Here is a 23,462-nt window from a genome sequence, read left to right on the forward strand (position 1 = left end):
AAAATAAATTTTCCACAGTCATTTAAATATTAGGTTGATGAATGAATATATCTATTTATGATTTAGTTTGAAATATAAATGCTAATTTGAAGTTTTGCAACTTGGTTCAACACTTGTTTTTTTTACCACAGTTCATAGAGTATTTTCATTTTGTGACGTGTGTGTAGAGCTATCCATTTCTAAAAAGCATATAATTTGATATCCTTATTCAAATTTATTAGCATACATTTCTGGTTGTCACTTCTATGTATCAGGTATCTAATATCACCAAGTAACTAAGATTCATAAAATTCAGATTTTAAGAATTAATGAATTGTTTTGAAATACTGTTTCAGCAAGCAGTTGAAGTTTATTCACTACACAAATACTTTGTTCAATAAACTTTTGAGTGAATCGTATGTACTTGCCATCACACAGGTTGCTAGGGATACAAAGTTGAAAGATAATACCCCCCAAAAGTATCTCTAGTAGGGGAAACAGACAAAGCAAGTAGACAGTGTTTTGGAAGAAGAAATATAGAGTGCCGTTGAATTAATAAAGAAACACCAGTGTGCCAGTCTTGAAGAAAAAGTAGTAGCTAGGCAAAGAGAAGATTACACCAGGAGGAAAGAGCCACATCAGCAAAACCAAGAGAAAAGAGAAAAGCTTTTCTATTCAGTTTAACTGGGCCTTGAGGCACAGGAGGTGTTGGTAGAAAAGCTGGAAGCAAGGGTGATAAACCGCAGGAAGCAGGATGTGGTAGAATGTGCAGCATTAATTCTGGAGAGAATTGATCGAAACTGCTACTAAAGTGATATCAGAAGGGGTTGAGAAGGGCAACTGGACGGGGGGATTTTAATGACAGGTCTTGGAGACTTACCGAATGTACCCTAAGAGGGAGGGTATGGCATTCTTCTCAGTTAAAGCTAGGTAGCAGCACTTTTCCTGAAATTAGGGGCAAGGTAGTGATGCCACTGCAGTTCAAATCGGATTACAAAGTTTAAAAAAAATTTTCCCATCACATTGTATATTTTCAATGTTAAATGAGTAATTATTTCTTTCATTTAAAGATAGAAAAAGTAACTCATTTAATCTGCCGATTAATGTTTTAAGACAAAAATAAAATTAAGAGGAATTGTACATTTTTAACACAGTGAGTTCTGTTAAAGAAATTTTTTTTGGGGGGGGGAATATTTATAACAACACTAAAGAAGAGTTTAAACGGTTTATAATGTCTCATTGTCTGTGATGGAGAACATAGGAGAGATCGAAGCAGCCATTATGATTGTCAAGTTCATTTTATCCAGATTTCATCATGTCTGAGTGCCAGACAGTAGACTGAATTGCTGAATTATAAATCTGCTTTGGGCACTAGGTTGAGTACAATAACTGGCCTATACACTGGAACTCTGATTTCAGTTTTCTTAATGACCTAATTGAATTGATCAGTTGGTAATTCAGTCTGTTGTTCATTCGTTTAACTGTAATTAGATGACCGTAGGTCCTGGATAGACTTGAACTAAATACCTGTGTAATTAGAGACATTGGCTTTTAATGGAATAAATTGGACTGAAATATACTTTGAATGACTTTTCTCTATAACATTTATTTTTATTGGATTAAATTTTAATACAAACCATTCCAAAAGGCATATTATTTAGAAGGAAAACCACGTTTAAAAGAGTTTTAAAAGGGTTTTAAAAGAGTTTCAGAATTTGTTCATCAAGAAAAATTTATTATTAACTGATAGGTGCATTAAATTTTTTAGTTTGATTTAAGGTTACCTGTATTTCAAAGTTAATTACATTTTGCTACCATTTAGCTGTATAATTTCTACAAAAGAATGGTCTGTAGAGGAAATCAAAGAAGACATGTTCTTTGTTTTGAAATTTACTATCGAACCAGACAGTTAATTCATGTAGCCATATGACTAACATAATGCAAGGAATGGTAAATTTAGGTAAACCTCTCTAGTTTCAAATCAAAATACAGACAAGGAATACATCAATTCTAGATGGAAAATTTGCAAGGTCTTTATAGGGGTGATTACTGTTCTAGATCATCAGGAGGTAACCATTTGTAGAATGATAAGAGCAGATGATAAATCTGGAATTAGAAGCTGAAGCCACCTTATGAAGAACCTTGAATCCCATGTCTAGGAAGTTAGACTTGATACTATTCACTTTATTGGTGATTGGGAATGCTCAAAGGTTTTTGAGCAATGAATTTCATGGCAGAAACACACACTCAAGGAAAACAAACACAGAAGTGAAGAACACATCACATTAATGTATTACCTGATATTTTTGGATCATACTTAATGTTTTTTCCTGTGTTGAAGGATTTTCCCATTGTTTGCTCTCTTTTTTTAGGCTACTTTTGAATAGAACTATTCCCTAAGCCATGCTATAAACAGGGTGAAATAATTTCTTATGCTTCTCTTTTATATGTGCTTAGAAAAGAGCAATGTTCATCACAGCACTGTTTACAATAGCTGGGACATGGAAGCAACCTAGATGTCCATTGGCAGGTGAATGGATAAGGAAGTTGTGGTACATATACACAATGGAGTATTACTCAGCTGTTAAAAAGGACACATTTGAATCAGTTCTAATGAGGTGGATGAAACCAGAGCCTTTTATACAGAGTGAAGTAAGTCAGAAATAAAAACACCGATACAGTATATTAACACATATATATATAGAATTTAGAAAGATGGTAATGTCTTTAGACATTAGGGTCTTTAGAAATACTCTATACATGAGACAGCAAAAGAGACAGATACAAAGAACAGACTTTTGGACTCTTGACAGAAGACAAGGTTGGGATGATTTGAGAGAATAGCATTGCAACATGTATATTCAGTTCAGTTCGGTCGCTCAGTAATGTCCGACTCTTTGCGACCCCGTGAATCGCAGTACGCCAGGCCTCCCTGTCCATCACCAAGTCCCGGAGTTTACTCAAACCCATGTGCATGGAGTTGGTGATGCCATCCAACCATCTCATCCTTTGTCTTCCCCTTCTCCTCCTGCCCCCAATCCGTCCCAGCATCAGGGTCTTTTCCAATGAGTCAACTCTTTGCATGAGGTGGCCAAAGTACTGGAGTTTCAGCTTCAGCATGTTACCATATGTCAAATAGATCAGCAGTCCAAGTTTGATGCATGAAACAGCGTGCTCAAAGCCGGCGCACTGGGCCAACCCAGAGGGATGGGGTGGGGAGGGGTGTGGGAGGGGGGTTTGGGACAGGGCCACAGGTACACCCATGGCTGATGCGTGTCAGTGGGCAAAAACCACCACAATATTATAGAGCAATTAGCCTCCAATCAAAATAAATTAATATTTTTAAAAAGAGCAAAGTAGAAGACCACATTATTTTTTAACCAAGGGAAGTTTGTGTTTCCTAAGTATTATACCAGATATAATCCAGATTATATGAAGGGGTTAGCTTGTGGGATATCGTATATATTTCAATGGATTAGGTTCACATTGAATTACTACTGATTAATCAATGGATATTTAAAATTCCCGCTTTGAACTATATTTATAATAAAAGTTGTAAAGCAAGCGGGGAGCCTGACGTGAAAGTACAAGTCTTGGTCTCTCCACTTGCTGGCTGTGCAGTTAGAGCAAATTGCTTAATCTAAGTCTACATTTTTTAACTTCGTAAATGTAGAAACATCATACATTTCATAGGGTGGTTATGACGCTTCAATTTTATTGGCCAAGTGCAATGCCTGGGATTGCCAAACCCTTAGTAACTATCATGATTACTGTGGCATCCTAGAAATTCCAACTTTAAAGATTTTGATTCTCATGTTAAGATTATCTTTCTGATGAGAATTTACTTGACTTTGATTCTGGATATCATTCCAGATTCTGGATATCATTCATTTACATACTGGTAGTTAATTGCACATGGTTTGTGCTGCTATCCACAGTAGTCTCTTTCTGCATTTCCTTTACACGTCTGTTAGAAGTCAGAGTATCCCGCACCTGTTTCCTCTCTAGTAACTCATTGATATGTGATTTGAATCCTTACCTGTCCATCAACATCATTTCTTTGGCTATATGAGATATTACAAAAGGGACTGACTTAGAAATAAGGTTTAGCAGATGGATAAGACTTCTTAGTATGTGTTCTTTATTAGTTATTACCAATTATTTTAATCCTCTAAAATTTTTATTTTCTTTATCTGTTAAGAGGTTGCAGTAGATCAGCTTTTCCAAATCTTCTCACTACCAGGAATCATTCTTATTATTTTATGCACATTCATCCCCAACTCTGCCTTTATGATTGTAATGTTTAAGAATAGAAATTTGCTAGACAAATTCTAATGATTAAACACCATAGAGCCAATGCTAAAACATAACAATTATAGGGCAAAAAGTGATTTCATAAAATAGGATATTGTTCTACTACACTGACTTTGAAAACAAGTTTATGTCAGTTTTTTTTTTGCATAGAAACCTGACCAAAAGAAGATCTGATACTTTTTATTGTGTACAACCAACTACTCATTTAGTGAATAAAGTTCATGACATGATTTGCCTCCAACCCCAGATGATAACTTTATCCTGCCATTTTGGAGAGCCTGAGCTGGGAAGAGCACAGAAACCAGTGGACAATCATGTTATATTATCTGAATTAGTTATTCATATATTAGTTATTAGGTCTTTAAACCAATGCAAGATAACTAAGATAACCAGTGTTTCACAGAGTTGATGAAATCCCATTCAGATGCAACAAGGTCTCAACTATTAGTAAGTTGAAGCTGACTTACTATTGGATATGTAAGACCATGAGTAGGTAATATCCATTTAGTTTTTGGATTTGTTAATAAGCACTTGGGGTAATCAACAAGGTCCAAGTTGAACGTACTTGAAATACTTGGGGGAGGGTGGTCTATGACATTTTTCTTGCTGTTTCATCCTAATGCAACTAGTGATCTCCCCTTCACAAATCCACTTAGTTTTTTTCTGTTTATTGATTATGTATTCTTCTTAACTTTCATTCCCTGAAAGGTTATTGTTTCACGTAAGGTTAAAAGCAAAACGACGTGCTTGAGAGTGTTTGCCACCATGAAGAATACTCATTTCTTGAAAAGGAGGAGCTTGTCTTTTCCTAAGGGTCTCCTCCCTGAAAGGTTATTGTTTCACGTAAGGTTAAAAGCAAAACGACGTGCTTGAGAGTGTTTGCCACCATGAAGAATACTCATTTCTTGAAAAGGAGGAGCTTGTCTTTTCCTAAGGGTCTCCTCCCTGAAAGGTTATTGTTTCACGTAAGGTTAAAAGCAAAACGACGTGCTTGAGAGTGTTTGCCACCATGAAGAATACTCATTTCTTGAAAAGGAGGAGCTTGTCTTTTCCTAAGGGTCTCCTGGGCTGATATCTGGTCAGCTCTACACTTACTAGGAATATGACACTTAGCCCTGGATAGGGTAGTCTTCCCTAACTCATACATAAACAAGAGGCTTTCTCTAAGGATGTGTGGAAGCAAAACCCATAACCTCTAAGTTCAGAAGTCACAAAAAATTAACTGAAGAACTGGTAGTCTGTCTTCTTCAATCATATTAGAAAAACACTCTTTAGTTAAGAGTATAACTTCACTAATTCAACATTGGCCAAATAGGAAATGTTTCAAATACTTTTGGTTGGTTCTTTATAAGAAAAAAAAAAGAGAATAACAAATTACTTTTCTGCAAAGTTTTAAGTGCTGCCTTATGCATTTATATAAATTATGAAGATTTCTGCGTTCCCTAAACTAACTTTGACACATCATAATGGCAACATTTGTTTTCTGCGATTCTACTGTCAGCTGTAAAATTAAAAAAAAAATCATCCTATAAAAGAAAAATCACTTCCTTCAGATCTGCTATAAAGTGAAACTGATAGACTCAGATTTTGCCTGTGAGACAGAAGGGCTATATTCACATGCCAATGACAAGAATAGACATTCCCTCTCTTCTTCCAAGCTCTAACTACAAATAGAAATATGTGTGTGTACATGGAGAAGAAAAGAGGAAATATGGACAGATGCAGGAGTATTTACAGAGAGAGTGCCATTTTTAGTAATGAATTGGTGTATAAATGAGGAAGGAAAGTAATAGAATCCTAGAGCTTCTAAGAAATGGCTCCCTTCTTCCTCTCTGTTCAAAGCTCCTTGGCTTTCTGCCTGATGGAGTTGTTTTGTTTTTTTTCTTTTTTGGGGGGAGGATGCTCCAAGATTGGAGTCTCTGTTTCCCCCAGTCCTGTGGAAATCTTATAATCAAATCCCACTGGTCTTCAAGGTCATTTTCCCTGAAGACTCCCAGGCCCTTTATCAGGTATCCAGATTGGGAAGCCTGATGTGGGGTTCCAAACCTTCACAGCAGTGGGAGAACTTCTTTGGTCTTATTGTCCTCCAGTTTGTGGGTCACCCACCTGGAGGGCATGGGGTTTGATTTTGTCGTGATTGTGCTCCTCCTACCGTCTGCTACAGCTGCTTCTTGGTCTTTGGGCATGGGATATCTTTTTTTGGTGGTTTCCATCATTCTTCTGAAGTTGGTTGTTCAACAACTGGTTATGATTTTGGTGTTGTCCCAGGAGAAGATGGGCACACATCTTTCTACTCCACCATCTTGAACCAGAAGCTTTTTTTTTTTTTTTACTAAATTAATTTTGATTCCTGTGATCCATGTGAATTAGGCTGATTTTTTGGAGAAGGAAATGGCAACCCACTCCAGTATTCTTGCCTGGAAAATCCCATGGACAGAGGAGCCTGGCAGGCTACAGTCCATGTGGTTGCGAAGAGTTGGAGCTGACTGAGTAAGCACAAATGCACACATGTTTTAGGGTACCTACTTATGTTTGGAAACTCATGGTGGCTGCTGAATTTCCTGAAACAGAACTAGATGGGGATGGCTAAGGAGTCAGCAGGTGGACAGTAGATGAGCTTGAAACTGAGGCTATAGACAGAGGAAACTAGCTCTGTGAAGTTAAATCAATTTGTTACTCTTATGCCTGGGAAGAAATCAAAGCGAATATCCTATGATAGCCTGCAGTGCCCTTTTATTTCCAGCTGGAAAAGTGTTTTACATTCCAGTGAAGCAGGAACTTAATAAGGAAAACAAGAGTATACGATGCGGGGTTGGGGGGGGGGTGTGGTAGGTTTTACATTCAGAAAGCATAACAATTAAAAGCAAGGACTAGTTATTCTGAGGAAGACAGTCATTAAGTTGTAAAAACCAGTATTTTTTTTCTTGCTGACACAGATGCCAACAGTCCATCATCAGATCTCTCTGTGCCTCAGTTATTGTTTAGATTCTGCCATGTAAGCTTAGTGTCGATGTTCCTAAAGAGTAGTTTAGGAAAATGGCCTCATTAGGAAAAATAAATAAATCATTGTCATTTCAGGGTAAAGATGCTTTCCAGTTTGCCCTGGGTAGTCCTGGTCATACCCGATGTCCTAGAATAATTATAAAGAGAGTTACCTTTCATTCTGAAACATATCCCAGGTTGAATAATTTATATATTCAGCCTGGTCATGGATCATGAAGTAACACAAAAGTATGTGACCCCAAGGCATTTGGAAAAACCTGTGAATGCAGAGAGTCAAATCTAGCTTCTAGCTGGCCTAACAGATTCGGTAAATTTGGCCAGTATGAGGGCTAATAGAAGCCTGTGTAGAAACTTGTTTTGTTTTGTTTTGGGAAATGTCTTTAAATGGGAAATACTCTCTTCACTTTCACTAGTGCACTTTCTCCGTGTCTCTTTGGGGCATGCGCTCTGCAGATAGTAGAGTTCTTTCTGAGCATGTGAAGTTATAACATGTCAGGTTATATATTTCAAGATGCTTTTTAACTTTCAATTGCAAGTTAGACAGTGATAGGAAGACAGTGATAGGAGATTCTTAAGTTTTGCACTCTTCCCTAACTAATGGTTGATGATGGATGGGGAAGAAGGGAAGGAGGAAAGGAGGAGTATATTTAACTTATTCCTTCTTCTACCTGAAAGATGCAAAATTATCCCCATGTTGAAAGGAAATGGGCTTCTTGAACATCTAAGAAAACTGGGTGATTTATTCGGACTGTCGCTTTGTCAGTTCTTCAATGTATGGTCCGTGCATCCCTGGTGTTTCTCAAGATGGTGTCAGAAGATCTTTAAGGTTAAACCTTTTTTAATAATAATCCTAATATGTTTGAGGGGTATTTTTTTTTTTACTTTAGTGACTAAGAATGTCTTTGAAGTAGTAAAAATTATGAATTTTATTAATTCTTGATTCTTAAATGCACATCTTTTTAACGTTCTGGATGTCAAGATGGGAAATATACTCAAGATTATCAAAGTACAGAGTTTTCTTTGAGGAGTAAACACTTACACGATCATTTGAGATTCAAGATGAATTAGCTACTTTTTTTTTTTCCAGAACATCATTTTTACTTGAAAGGACAATCAGCAGGAAAACTGTAGCTATTCAGACTTGAGTACTCGTTAGACATTTTCTCAAAAATGAGCGAAGTGAGTCAGTCAGTACAAGGAAAACAGCATTTGCTGCCAACTATGAAATTCAAGCTTTTAAGTTAAAATTAGAAATTTGGAAATCTTGTATCTGCCACTGGGATCTTGACAGCTTTGCAACGTTAAAAGACCTTTCTAGTGGGATTGGTTGTGATAGTAACAAATGAGATTTTGTGATACTGTATAATGAAATGTGTCAACATTTGGAAGATCTGTCTAATTCACTGTACCATTCCAGATGACCAGTGATTGATGTGACAGAATCAAGCATGGGCAAAAATATGTTCAACATGCAAGGTAGACTGGTGGATTTTTATATAACACAGCACAGAATGTTTATTGATATGACGTCAGATTTCACATTACAACTTTCAGAAAACTATTTATTGAGTTTTGTTGCTGTCTTAAAGGATAAAATCTGCAATTCCCTGAAAAGGCTGTTAAAAATACACATCCCTTTTCCAACTACATATCTATTTGAGGTCATATTATGTGCATGTAATTCAGCCAAATCTACATATCAGAACAAAGTAAATGCAGAAAGTAACACAATAATCTAGTCATTTTCGTTTAAGCCACTCATCACAAATGTACAGAAATAGAAAGTACTGCCACTCTTCTCAATTTTTTTGGAGAGTTTTTTTCTTTTTTAATATACTGATTCTGGTGAGATGTGAATAAATAGTTAACAAATATTTTCATCTATTTTGATTTTTAATATTGTAACTGTTTAGAGCTATAACCTGTGTAAACAGAAGTTCTTTGGTTGCCTCCATAATTTGTAAGAATGCAAATGGTTCCTGAGACCAGAGGGTTTGAGATCCATTGTTTACATTCTTATTCATTTTCCTGGTGCTTGTAGCTGCAGTCCTCTCAACTCAGATACTAGGTTAAGACAAAGTAGGCCAATTTTTTCTTTTTAAAAAGTTATAAAGAAAGGAAGGAAGAGAGCGAGGAGGAAGAAAAGAAAGCATATGGGAAAAAAAGCAGCATGTTGCCATAAGGTGTTTCTACAATTTAATACAATCTGTGTGTGTCAAAGATCTGTATCACTGTAATGACTGTTTTCTTTTTATTTCTGTACCACCCTGTTGGTCTCTGAGGAGGATTAGCTGTACCTCCACCAGCATGACAATGAGATCAGATCAGAGAATCAGGCTAACATTTACCTCCCAACAAGAAAATGATAAACTGGATTTTAGTTCAGGCAAATTGTGACTGCTTATAAGCCATTTAGAAAACACAGTTATGACATGTATACATTCACTTCTATGAGTATTATATGGAAAAGGTCTGCTTTTGCATTTTTTAATATAAAAATTTACATTAGAGGAAAAATCATTGTTTTTTTCTGATTTGATTTGAAAGCTATTGTGAAATATGTTTTCTCAAATTCACCCTTGCATTTCCCTCTCATTTTAAAATTTAAAACATATTACACATACATGAACTTATGTGAAACATATGTCAGTTTGAAGAATAAAAACAGAATGATCATTTGTGTACATATCACCAATTTATGAAATAGAATGTTCCAGACTGGTGTTATATGTCATTTCCTTGTGAAATCATGTTTTTTAATTTGCTTGATTTTTTTCATATTCCATTAGCTGAATAACTCCATTTGGGTCTGAATAATCTATACCCATATAGCAAGAACAAAAATAATTTTATGAATAATTACTAATTCCATCATAGCTCAGTTAAAATCAATTTAGTCAACAAAAGTCATGACCTAGAATTTTAAGTTCACTCTGCTCAGGTCTTTCTCATCTATATCATTATTGAGCCTGGAAGGAGAATTTTCATTTTCTCCTAAGTATTTGCCTTGTGCTTTAGTCATTAGCTTTTATAATTTCTTTGTTCCTCATGTAATTTTCAACCACTTTGCAACACCAGAGTTTCAAATAACTCCTTACTCTTAAAAAAAAAAAAATTGTTCTTAATAAAAATAGTTTTAGAACTCACAGAAAAATCCAAAGATGGAAAGAATAACCACCCACAGTTTTATCACACAAAGATAACCTTGGCAACTGTATCTCCTTCCTTCCCACTTTAAAACTTAAATACGTTTTCTTGATGTTCTAAAAAAATAATAATAATTTAAAGGAGAAAAATAAGGGATACATCAAGTTAACCATGTCTCTTTAAATAGCCAGAATCACCCAATGCTGAAAACAAACAAATAAAAACCAGAAAGCAAAAGTCAAAATAAAAACAGCAACCACCCAAAAGGTTACTTGATATTTCACGTTGCTGAGTTTTTTATTTGTTTTCATGTGTGTGTCAGTTATCTGCTGCTATATCACAGACCACTCCAAAATGTGGTGATTTCCGTCATTAGGTCATATAATCCTGGGGTTTGTCTCAGCTGTTCCTCTGCTCGTTTCACTTTGATTCACTCAGACGCCTTTGACCAAGGTGGAAGGTTTAAGATGGCCTCACTCACGTGTCTATGAGCGGGTGCTGGTGTTTGGCTGGAGAACTCAGTTTTCCTCTGCGTGCCTTCTCATCCTCCAGTCGGTAAGGCCAGTGTGGTTGTTCAGAAAGCGCCGTGGCAGAAACTTGTAAGGCCCCTTGAGGCCTTGTGTCCAGAACTCATCAATTTAATTCCCAACACAGTCAATTAGTCAAAGCAAGATATGGGGTCAGGCCAGATTTAAACCAGAGCAAAGTGTACCCTCAGCTCTGGACCAGAGGAGCTTGAACAGTTCGTGATCATATTTAATCTATCACGATGTTGTGAGATGTATGAACTATTTACTGTTTAAGACCATTTTTACTTTAGCTTTGAGGAGTACTTCCATAATCTTAGAATTTATCAGATTCAGTAATGACAGGGAAATATCTTTGGGTAAATGAAACCAAATTTCCCTGCCAAAGACTGACATTTCCATATGTATGAAGGGTAACACATATGACACGCATGAGATTGTCACGTGTGACACATTGTCATATGTAACAGATTGTCATATGTGACGCACCGTCACGTATAAGGGTGACACATACGACGCAGGAGACTGGAGTAATTTAGAACGTTTTTGTTGCTAAGTCATGCCCGACTCTCTTGTGACCCCATGGACTGTAGCCCACCCGGCTCCTCTGTCCACGGGATTTCCCAGGCAAGCATACTGGAGTGGGCTACCATTTCCTACTCCAGGGGATCTTCTCAACCTAGGGATCGAACCTGTGTCTTCTGCATTGCAAGTGGATTTTTACAACTGAGCCACCAGGGAAGCCTAGAATATATGTGCTCCACCTAAAAATAGCAGATGGTGATTTTGTGGCACTGAGCCCAGTGATGCCAATATTTTAAGATAAAGTCAAAAATCTCCGTTTTGTGGCTGAGGAGGATTCCTACCATTTTCTATTTGTACCACATCTTCTTCCATTCATCTCTTGTTGGACATTTAGTTTGTTTCCATGCCTTGACCACTGTGAATAGTGCTGCTATGAACATAGGAGTGCATGTATCTTTTTGAATTATAGTTTTGTCTGGATATATGCCCAGGAGTGGGATTGCTGGATCATATAACAAGTCTGTTTTTCATTTTTTTCAGAAACCTTCCTACTGTTTTCCATAGTGGGTATACCAATTTACATTCTCGCCAACAATGTAGGAGAGTTCCCTTTTATCCACATCAGGGGTTTTATTTTTAAGCAGCATTTTCCTTCAACACATTTTCATTTGATTTGAAAATTCACTTTCAAGCAGGATTATTAAACAAACCACCAGCAATTCTGAAAAACAATTGTGACATTTTATCTAGAATATTGGTTTAATAAAGATTAACACATTTTGAAAATTCTTTCAATATTTTCATTGTGAAGAGTATTTATTTTTGTTGCTGTATCAAGCAGAAGCAGATGTGAGAAGACTGAGAAAGTGTGAATTTATCTTTCTTCATGCAAAGAACATTTTAGATGACAATTACTCTCCCAGCTATTAACAAGAGAGCTGGTGTTCTTTTATTCACCGGCGATCAGCTCATGTGTAGTTGGGTTCAATCAGGGGAAATTTAACAGCAGTGTTGACGTGTGTTGCAGACCTCTTCCCACCTCACTTCCTCCTGATCACCGAGGGCCCCCCGTGTGCGTGTGCACGCTCAGCTGTGGCTCTTTGCAACCCCACGAACTGTTGCCCGCCAGGCTCCTCTGTCCGTGGGATTCTCCTGGCAAGAATACTGGAGTGGGTTGCCATTTCCTCCTCCAGGGGATCTTCTCAACCCAGGGATCGAACCTGAGTCTCTTGTCACTCCTGCATTGGCAAGAGGATTCTTTACTACCTAGCCACCTGGGAGTCCATGGCCGCCAGGACAACCTATTTAAATCTAACTCCTTTGACATTTCCTTGTCACCCCAACCCTGGTTTTGAAGATGTCATTGCCTCATTTTCTTTGCTTCAACATTTTGCTTTGGGTTGGCAAAATGAAAGATTATATGCTAATTCTATTTAATTCATTAATTTGTAAGCAGCCACAGTTAAGCCTTCATAGGGAAATGCAGGTTTTAATGGGGACCTGGAAATACAGCTTTTCATCTTAAAGAAATAGAAATTTACTCAGCGGGTCAGATAGAGGATATTACATGGCTGGGAAGATTTCCTCCAAGTCCACCTTCTGGTAATAATGCTGTTGGTGTATCCCAGGTGTTAGGAGGGGAATTCATTTGGTAAGTGAAAGAGGAGCTCTTAACTCTCACAGAAATCTTTCATAACAGTCTTGAACCTTCATATGTTTATTATTTCACTTGATATATCATCTTAGCAATTTTTGGATCAAATGAGTCTGAGTAGAATGAGTCTTTAGGTTGAAAACAGGGTGCACATATCCAGTGGAATATTGCTCAGTCATAAAAAGGAATGTTGAGACATTTGTGGAGATGTGAGTTGACCTAGAGTCTTTCATACAGAGTGATAGAAGCCTGAAAGAGAAAAACAAGTACTGTATATTAACCCATATATGTGGAATCTAGAGAAGTCATGCAGATGAACCTATTTGCAGGGCAGGGGTAGAGAATGGACAGGCGGCCATGGGGTGGGGGATGAGCTGGGAGGCTGGAATTGACATGTGTGCACCGCAGTGTGCAAAACAGCCAGTGGGAACCTGCTGTCACAGGAGCTGGGGGCTCAGCTCAGTGCCCTGGGGTCTTAAAAGGGTGGGGTGGGGGAGGGGTTCACAAGGGAGGGGAAATATGTATACATACAGCCAGTTCACTTCAGACAGCAGGAACAGACATAACCTTGTAAACCAAGGATACCTCAATAAAAAAGACACTATTTCAGTTACCTGCTGGTAGCAATGAATAATGTTGTCTACACAGAACAACAGGAGAATAGGTGATAAAGGAGTATGCTCCTCATTTGTCCAGAATCTCAGCTCTAGGGACAAACCCATTCTTTGGAAAGTTGTTTAAAATAAACAGAAGGGTTAGAAACAGCTACACTTATTGTTATAACAACAAACAAACAAACTTTAGTGTAACTTTGGTGTTGAAGACAACAGATATTTCTAAATAATTTCTATAATCTATTCCTCAGTACTTGTTTAACACAATTCTAATGTATTATTTTTAATCTTATATCCCAAGCCACAGAAGCAATAAACAAAGCAGATGGAAGTGGAATAGATATTGTGTTGTTATTTAGTCACTAAGTTGTATCTGACTCTTTTGCGACCCTGTGGACTGTAACCCACCAAGCTCTTTCTGTCCATGAAGTTTTCTAGGCAATAATACTGGAGTGGGTTGCCATTTCCCTCTTTAGCAGATCTTTCCAACCCAGGGATCAAACCTACGTCTCCTGAATTGGCAGGTGGATTCTTTACCACTGAGCTACCAGGGAAGCCTGGAATAGATATTTGTGGCAGGCAAACTGAAAACAGCAAAGAGCTTTGCGTGACAATGTTTAGGACAGTTATTGATACTGTCTTGTTCTTTAATGACAATAAGTCAACAGGACCTGTAGCCTGCATGAGTGACTTGTAGTCTCAAGCTTTTTCCCTTTGCCTTCATCACGGTGTTATCAGCAGCCAAGAATATTTGAATAGCATAATCTTAGAAACTAGACATGGAAAAGAACTTCTAGGAGTCTATTTTATAAGTTTCATTGGCATCTTTCCATTTTTCTTTCCTTCCTCTCCATCACAGCATTTTGTAAAAAAAAAAAAAAAAAAACCAATGGTTCCAGCTATATCATTTTTCTTTTTAGTATTTATCATAACAGATGCGATCTTGTGTTTTCTCCCATAGATCCGGGACTGCACAGGCAGCTGTATTTTCTGCAAAGACCATCAAATGTAGTCGCCGTTGAAGGAAAGGATGCCATCCTGGAGTGCTGTGTTTCCGGCTACCCTCCCCCGAGTTTTACCTGGCTCCGAGGAGAGGAAGTCATCCAACTCAGGTATGATAAATGCAGGACTTCCATAAAGTATGTGCCCCTGTTTAACTTCCTCTAATTTGATAGAAGTATCTATTAACACTAGGGGTTTGGATGACAATTGAATAGTCTTTTCACATCCTTGGCATTAGACAGAACATGAAAGACATTTTTTGTTGTTTAGCTGCTAAGTCACATTCTACTCTTAGTGACCTCATGGACTGTAGCCTGCCAGGCTCCTCTGTCCATGGGATTTTCCAACAAGAATGCTGGTATGGGTCACCAATTCCTCCTCCAGAGGATCTTCCCAATCCAGGGATTGAATCCCACCTTTCCTGCTTTGACAGGCGGATTCTTCACTACTGCACCACCACCTGGGTAGAGTCAAAATCTATGAGACAAATTACAAAAGGAAATTTAGAAAGTCAGGGTTGTCCTTGAGATGGTCCTTCCCACAGAGCCTTCAGAGAAGGTACTTTGGAGGATCTGAATCTAAGGAAGTGGTATAGAGAGTCACAGCTATAACAGATATTCAAGATAAAACAAAACTTGGCTGGATTCAAGTTACCAGATGTAAGTATTAAGGCTTAGTTAGAAAACTCTTAATAGAATGAAACACAGTTGGAAACATTTTGATAAAAGTGGATTGGTTTTCATTTTAGAAATTAGTTTTATTGATTTTGAGATTTGATGTGGTACTTTTAAACACATATTTTATGGCAAAATAGGTTCATAGGCAATAAATTAATCTGTAAGTTTCATCTGCCTGAAGTATTTATTTATATAACAACACTACATTGTATGGTATCACAATACTTCTGAGAATATGAATGCATGCAATAAATCTGGTTGCAGCTTCAGCATGTGAAGATGTGTTCTTCAAATATGACCAGGCATGCACAGTGCAATATGACATGTAACTTTGTACAAAGATTATTAAATTGGTGGTCAAGACATAGGACATGGGCTCCCACTGGGAGGAATCACTTCTCTGGACCTGCAGTTCTCAAACCCAAAAATGAGAGAATCAAGCCAAATTATGTCTTGTTTCTTTTCAGGACTAACATTAATTTCAAGTTTGAGTGAGTGAGTGAAAGTTGCTCAGTTGTGTCCAACTCTCTGTGACCCCATGGACTGTACAGTCCATGGAATTCTCCAGGCCAGAATACTGGAGTGTAGGTAACCTTTTCCTTCTCCAGGGATCTTCCCAACCCAGGGATCGAACCCAGGTCTCCCACTTTGCAGGCAGATTCTTTACCAGCTGAGCCACAGGGAAGCCCAAGAATACTGGAGTGGGTAGCCTATCCCTTCTCCAGCGGATCTTCCCAACCCAGGAATCAAACCGGGGTCTCCTGCATTGCAGGTGGATTCTTTACCAACTGAGCAATGAGGGAAGCCCCAATTTCAAGTTTAATCTGCTTCATTTCTTTGATTACAGTCTTCCAATGGGAGTGGTTTACCTTGAAGGAATTTTTGATCAATAGATGCACTATATTATCAAGCTCCCAGGAAACAGAGCCCTGGATTTTATAATTTGAGTTTTTTGGAGTTCATTTAAACCTTTAGATACCTTGTCTTATATAAACTTAAGTTAATCTACTCTCTAATGTCATGTGCCTTCTGTCTTACAGGTCCAAAAAGTATTCTTTATTGGGTGGAAGTAACTTGCTTATCTCCAATGTGACAGATGATGACAGTGGAACTTACACCTGTGTTGTCACATATAAAAATGAGAATATCAGTGCTTCTGCAGAGCTCACAGTCTTGGGTAAGCGAATGACTTGAAATGAGTTTACCTTGTACCCTTCAAAATATATCACCATGATGCTATAAATGCTTATCATTGAATGCTTTCTGTGTTTATTACTGTGAAATTGCCAGGTCCCAATACTCCACATGTGTCCTTGCTCTATGTTGATTAGTTACACAGGGGTTGAATGCAGTTTTTGAATCCTTGCTCATTGATTAAAATCCAGATATATCACTGCTTAGTCTAATTATTCCAGCTATATAACTAAAACCTATCAAAAATTATTATTGAACAAAATTGACAAATATCAAATGAAAGGTTCCAAAATATCTGGGAGAAATAAATAAGAGAAACTGTAGAAAAAAGTAGGTACTTGAGCAGAAAAGTTAAATGTCATTTGCGATGACAAGGTTTCTGACATTAAACTCAGATGTATTGGTAAAATTGTTTAGTTAATATGGAAATACTGTAAATGTTAGATTGAAAATGAACCATTAAAATCAAATACTTCTAAAGAAAGCTTGCATAGCAAGAATCTAAATAAATGTAAGAGGCACAGATAAGTTCATTAAATTGAGATAGGCAAAGTCATTGTGTCTCCTTGCAAATAAATAATTCTCATATGTGGTAGCTACTCAGTCAGACAAAATGTTGTATTATCTACCGGGTTTCTTTTAGCCAGCTTCATTTGAATCATGTAGTTTGGAGAAAGTTGTTTAATATTTGAATTTCAATTGCTTTCTCATGTAGCAACAAGAAAAACTTGTTTATCAGTCTTTGAATTTTTTTCCTCTGGAATCTTTTTACCATTTAAAGAGTCTAGGAAAAATCATAGACTTTTAAAAAATTATTCAGTAGAAATGAAAAGGTACAGTCTACTGATTATATCTGCTAACCTATATTGTAATATTACCATGCTATACATTTTACTTTAAAGTTTGCATTTGGCTTTAAAGTTTGTTCAGAAAATGCTTTCATCTGTACACAATGTAATAATGTATATGATGGGTGAGGGAATGTTCTCTTTGTTCTTTGATCAAACCATAAACATTAAACTAAGAATAAGCAAAGGACTCTAATTATTTGGTTTTAGAGATAGCATTATTCTAAGTAAAATATCAGCTAACTTCAAAATGACAACAATTTAATTTACTCTTATTTTATATGGAAGTTTTTGTGAAACAACTTTTGCATTTGTAACATCAAAGTACTGGTATTACAGATCAGTTACCATAGAAATTACCTTGTATATTACTGATTATACCAGAAATGTGGTTATAGAATGAGCTAGAATTTGTGGTGACCCGAGCTAAACCTCTAAGTGCAAATACATGAAGTCTAATTAATCAAATTAATTCATTAATTTAGACAGGCAATGCGTCATTGATATTTAAATCAAACATCTATAAATACTGACTTCTGAAGATAAACTAGCCAAGAAATACATGTATGGACATATATATGTAGGCACACATTTTGACCTTTTTTTTTTTTTTTACATTTTGACTTTTGTATCATCTTCCCCTGTGTATTTCTATGCATGTACATATGTTCTCTAGTCCTTGATTATTGAGCATTATTTTGTTTTGGAATTTTATTTTTTCAAAAAGCAAGCACTAAGCTGATTTATCATTTTGATAGTTTTGTCACGTATTTGTTTATATCTTGAGGAAAAGTGTCAAGGAAAATTTATATTCTCACCAGCAGTACCAGAGTTTGCCCCTCACGAGAGAGCATTCTCTAACAATTTTATCAAATTGTCTCTTAGTTCTAACTTACATCCTTATTAAATCCATATCATTTTTATAATTTTTATGGACATTTTTGTTTTATATTTTATGACTTGTTATCCATGTTTTTTGATCTTTACACATTTACTGAAATAGTCATGTTGATTTGCAGGAACTTTTTATTTAGAAGAATAGCAATGATTTGTACACTCTTGAGTATGTGTTTATCTGCTGCTGTTCTGATTTGGTTAAATTTTATGTAGGATACCAAGTCTTTCTCTTTATGGTTGCCTTTAGACTTTATTTTTTTTTTCCATTTATTTTTATTAGTTGGAGGCTAATTATTTTACAATATTGTAGTGGGTTTTGTCATACATTGACATGAATCAGCCATGGAGTTACATGCATTTTATTCTGAATGTATTCTATTTCTAAAAATCTATTATCAGTTGCAGGTTGAATATGTAAATTAGATGCATTATTAAATTTTAAATATAGATAGAGCTGTGTTTTTATCTTGAGTTTCTTTCCTTTTTCCTCTGTCTATCCCTTCCTTCCTTCTTTTACTTCTTTCCTGAATCTTCTTGGTAACTGGGTATACATTTTAAGGATTTCCCACAGACTTAATATGATTTAGAACTGTTGTGGAAGGCATGGTTTAATGTGTGATATGGTTGTTGATAACATTGTTTTATCTATTCTATCCAGGCTTTAAAATACATGTAGATATAGTAAAATCTTTGATATAGTTTTAGATTCTTCTGATAATGAGTTGGCCAAAAAATTCATTTGGGTTTTTCTGTATCATTTTATCATCTAAGGTATATATTTGTAATGAAGCTCATCCTGTAGGACTGAGTTCATATGGAAAATATAATTTGTTGCTTTCTTAAGGAAAGAATAACTTCATTATCAGTGTTAACTCATGTTTGGTTTTCATTATTTTAAAGAATTTAAGCATAATTTAAATTATTCATCAGATAAAATCCCACAGGAAATCCAAGCATGTGCTTATACACTTTAATCAAGCATTTTTCTTAAAAAAAAAAAAAAAAAAAGAATTCTTTTTAAAAAATTTATTCATTTTTGACTGTGCTGGGTCTTCACTTTTTCGTGCTGTCTTTCTCGCATTGCGATGAGCAGGGGACACTCTCTAGTTGTGGTGCCTGGGCTTCTCGTCGAGGCGGCTTCTCTTGTTGGGGAGCTTGGGATCTCGGACACTATGTGGGCTCATGGCTGAGGCTCCTGGGCTCTGGAGCACTAGGGCGAACAGACTTATTCGCTCCATGGCATGTGGGATCTTCCCCAGTCAGGGATCGAATCTGTGTCTCCTGCATTAGCAGGGGCCAGCAGGGAAACCCCCAGTCATGTATTTTATCAGACTCTTGTTTTGCCTTTCAACTCATAGTCTTTTCTTAGACTGCCTTTACATGTGAACTGGCATGAAGTAACAGATTATTCAAGTAGGATATAATTTTACATACAAGATAAAGAGATATACTGTGGTCTTTGTCAAGAGTTTCAGAATTCATGTTCATTAAATATAATTTAAAATATTTGCATCCTAAAGTGGAATTTGAAATTGCCATAATATATACACCTGTTGAAGAGATCTGTATTAGATAAGATTAAGGACAATCATGTTTGAAATAAAAAATATATAAATAAATTTATGGTTAATAATAACCATTTATATAATGTTTCTGACCTATAAGAATAACCAGCAATGCAATTTTGGTAGACTTTTTGAGTACATGCACTGCACTAGGTTTTGGAAAGGCTACACAAGGGTTTGAGGTCTGGCTTTGATGCAGTTGCAATATAGTTAAAATTCATGCATTCAGTTGTCTTCATCACTTCCCAGTAAGGGTTTTTTCCTTGTTGCATGTAAACATTGAATCTGAAGCTATGAAGAACTGGTAGTCTCTGCTCTCATAAAAGAAAGAGCCTCAAAAGCGATGGTGACAGGAGAAAGCTTGAGATTCCAGTAACCAAGGGAGAGTCTTTGGATTCTGTTGCCAGATTATATTTGGTTTAAATCACTAACACCATGATTATTTTTAAATTCTAGCTTTTTAAAAAAAGGAACTAAAGAATGGTATACTGTCAGTCCTTATTTTCAAAATGTCCAGACTTCTGGCTTAAGAACTATAATCACCGTTTCTGAATATATGTACATGCTTTTTTGTATCTACCCAGTTCCCTCATGTACACCTCTCTACATATATTAAGACAACCATTAATAAACAGTCAGGAGATTCGACACTGCCTTAGGTCTGAATTGATTCATTATCTGAATCAATGCAGAAATGTATACACTAAAAAGATATTTGATCTTTAACCAACGAGGTGCTTGACCTTGGATAAACCCTGTGCCCTGTCTAATTTTCTAACAAAATATTTTATACAATTTCCATGGGGCTCCTGGTTTTATCATACACCACTTTCATAGACTGAAATGTTCCTCTCACATTCAGATGTTAACATCTTAATCCCCACTGTGAGTATGTTTGGAGAGAGGACCTTTATGTAGGTAATTAAGGTAAATGAGGTCATAAAGCCAGGGCCCCTAATCCAAAAGAAACAATGTCTTTATTAGAAAAGAAAGAAGTGTCAGATCACTCTCTCAGTGCACACACAGAGGACGTAACCATGTGAGGACACAGAGAAGGGCCATCACCCGTCAGCCAAAGAGACAGGTCTCACCGGAAACCAACCCCGTCACCCTTCAGCCAAAGAGACGGGTCTCACCGGAAACCAGCCCCGTCACCCGTCAGCCATAGAGACGGGTCTCACCGGAAACCAGCCCCGTCACCCGTCAGCCATAGAGACGGGTCTCACCGGAAACCAACCCCTTCACCCGTCAGCCAAAGAGATAAGTCTCACCAGAAACCAACCCCTTCACCCGTCAGCCAAAGAGATAAGTCTCACCAGAAACCAACCCTGTCACCTGAAAGCCAAAGAGACAAGTCTCACCAGAAACCAACCCTGCTGGCACCTTGATTTTAGACTTCCAGCCTCCAGAACTGTGAAAACATTAAGTTTCCAGTTGTCTAAACCACCCAGCCCATGGTATTATGTAATGTCAGCACAACCAGACTAATATCTGTTAAAAATATCCTTGATCAGTTTTATAGAGATAGAAGCTACAGTGGTGAAGTGTATTACCAACATTGGTCGCACACTGTTAGAATGGGCAATCTTAAATTTCTAGGAGTTTAAAAAAAAAAAAAATCTACCTCTTACGTTACAATAGAAGTGAATGAAAGCCCATTTTTTCATTTACACAACTGATTATATGTAATTCTAATATCATTATAAATTTAATGTCTGCTTCTCTTATTTTTTATTATCATCATCTATTTAGTGATTTCAAAGTATAAGATATCACATTTTTAGATCCTCTCATTTTATTTGTCTCAATTTTAATAATAAATATATAATTAACTAGGAAAACATATGCTTGTTTCCTGTCAATTCTTAGATAGGCTGTATGAATTCAAGTTTCTTGTAGCATGTCAATTGTCACACACCCTATCAACTCTCAGATGTGTCCAGCAATGGAAGGAAACGTGATAATTCAAATTTGATATCTTTGTGTCCTTTTATTTTTTACATATGCTTTACAGTTTTTTTTTTTTTTCTGAAACATAATGTGTCATTTGCTGCTACTTTCTGAGCACATGTAATTGACCGAGCAGAAATTGACACATCTGTCTTTGGAGAGTAAGTGGCACGCTCACCTTCCATTAAGGTCTTCAGTCACCTCCTTTATAAACTCACTGGTGGGTTACCCATGTTGGGTTTTAGGCTTAGGTTCTCAGTCATGAATGGAAAGCAGTTATTGTAAGATATATTAATTAAGATAATATTTGTTCTTTTATTGCAATGTGGTAACTCTTTGGTTGAATGAAGTTCTTCAAAATTTATTATTTCTGCCTAAGTTGCAGTTCTTAAATTTCATGTCTTTCTATAATTGGCCTTTATTAACAGTGACCTCCTTCACCTATATGCATTTAATGATCATAGTCATAAATGCTGTGCCTTGGGTAAGTTTATATTGATTATGCTTCACAAGGTAATTGCCAAATGGATCATATTGAAATTAGTTAAGATTTTTTTCATGGAGAGATATGATCCCAAAAGTAGAATGCAAGTGCATGAGGTAGGGCAGAATTAAATTTTTAAAAAATTCATATATTAGCTGCTTATCCCCATCACTGTGTTGATTTATCATAGTTACTGTCCTCCCTTGAGATCACCATTGTCATGAGCGTATGCAGAAGTTCTATCCAAAATGATGGTTAGAAAATTTTGTTGTGTGCATAAGTGTTAGAATAAGAAAATAGGCAAATTCAGGCTGTTAGTAAAAAAAAAAAATATTTGATATCACTCCTGCAATTACACCTGGCTGTGGAATTACTAGTTGGATGAGTGGTAGGGTTTATTTATTTATTATACAGACATTTATTTGAAGGCCTACCATGGGGATCTCGATTCTCCCTCCCTCTTTCTTTAGAGAAAACAATTTGAACAGTGTTTTGCATTTATCCTTGAAATGATTATGATCTAATTTTGTTCTTTCTCAGACAGATAAGGAAGGAAGTAGAGGCCCAGAGGGAAAGGCAAAGGCTATGTACTAATTCAGAGCATTAAAAAGGCAATCTAAGACTATAAATTTAATTAGCCCTAACAATCTCAGCAAGGTGAATTGACCATCTGTGGTTTAGAAGGAGAACTGCTGACAGTGGTGAAAAGCTGCCCAAAAGGGCATTCCATGCCAACGTTTTCCTCAACCATTAGAAGTGCACAGAACCCCAGAAGGAGTTTAACTCTGTGAAAGGACTGGGACTAAATTAGACAGGAGTGTTTTAATTAAAGTCGGCAAGAGTTAGGGCTTTCCTAGTGGTTCAGTGGTAAAGAATCTGCCTGCAATGCAGGAGACCGGGGTTTGATCCCTGGTTCAGGAAGATCCCCTGGAGACGGCATGCCAACACACTCTAGTATTCTTGCCTGGAGAATCCCATGGACAGAGGAGTTTGGTGGGCTGCAGTCCGTGGGGTCACAAAGAGTCAGACACAACTGAGTGACTAAGCAGCAGCAAGAGTTAGTATCAGTTGTGCTTGCCAGT

At 36.8% G+C, this 23,462-nt stretch overlaps 1 protein-coding gene across 6 annotated transcripts in view; it reads left to right on the forward strand.

The window, feature by feature from the left end:
* DCC (DCC netrin 1 receptor) overlaps window positions 1-23,462 on the forward strand; it is a 1,228,196-nt gene that overhangs the window by 564,200 nt on the left and 640,534 nt on the right. For all 6 annotated transcript variants that reach the window (XM_043889644.1, XM_043889645.1, XM_043889647.1 and 3 more), the window contains 2 exons: window positions 14,725-14,875; window positions 16,483-16,619. In XM_043889644.1, the coding sequence (XP_043745579.1) occupies window positions 14,725-14,875; window positions 16,483-16,619 (288 nt within the window). The remainder of the gene's footprint in view (window positions 1-14,724; window positions 14,876-16,482; window positions 16,620-23,462) is intronic.

Source organism: Cervus elaphus, chromosome 27 (genome assembly GCF_910594005.1).
Source record: "Cervus elaphus chromosome 27, mCerEla1.1, whole genome shotgun sequence".
In the NCBI taxonomy this organism is placed as follows: domain Eukaryota; kingdom Metazoa; phylum Chordata; class Mammalia; order Artiodactyla; family Cervidae; genus Cervus; species Cervus elaphus.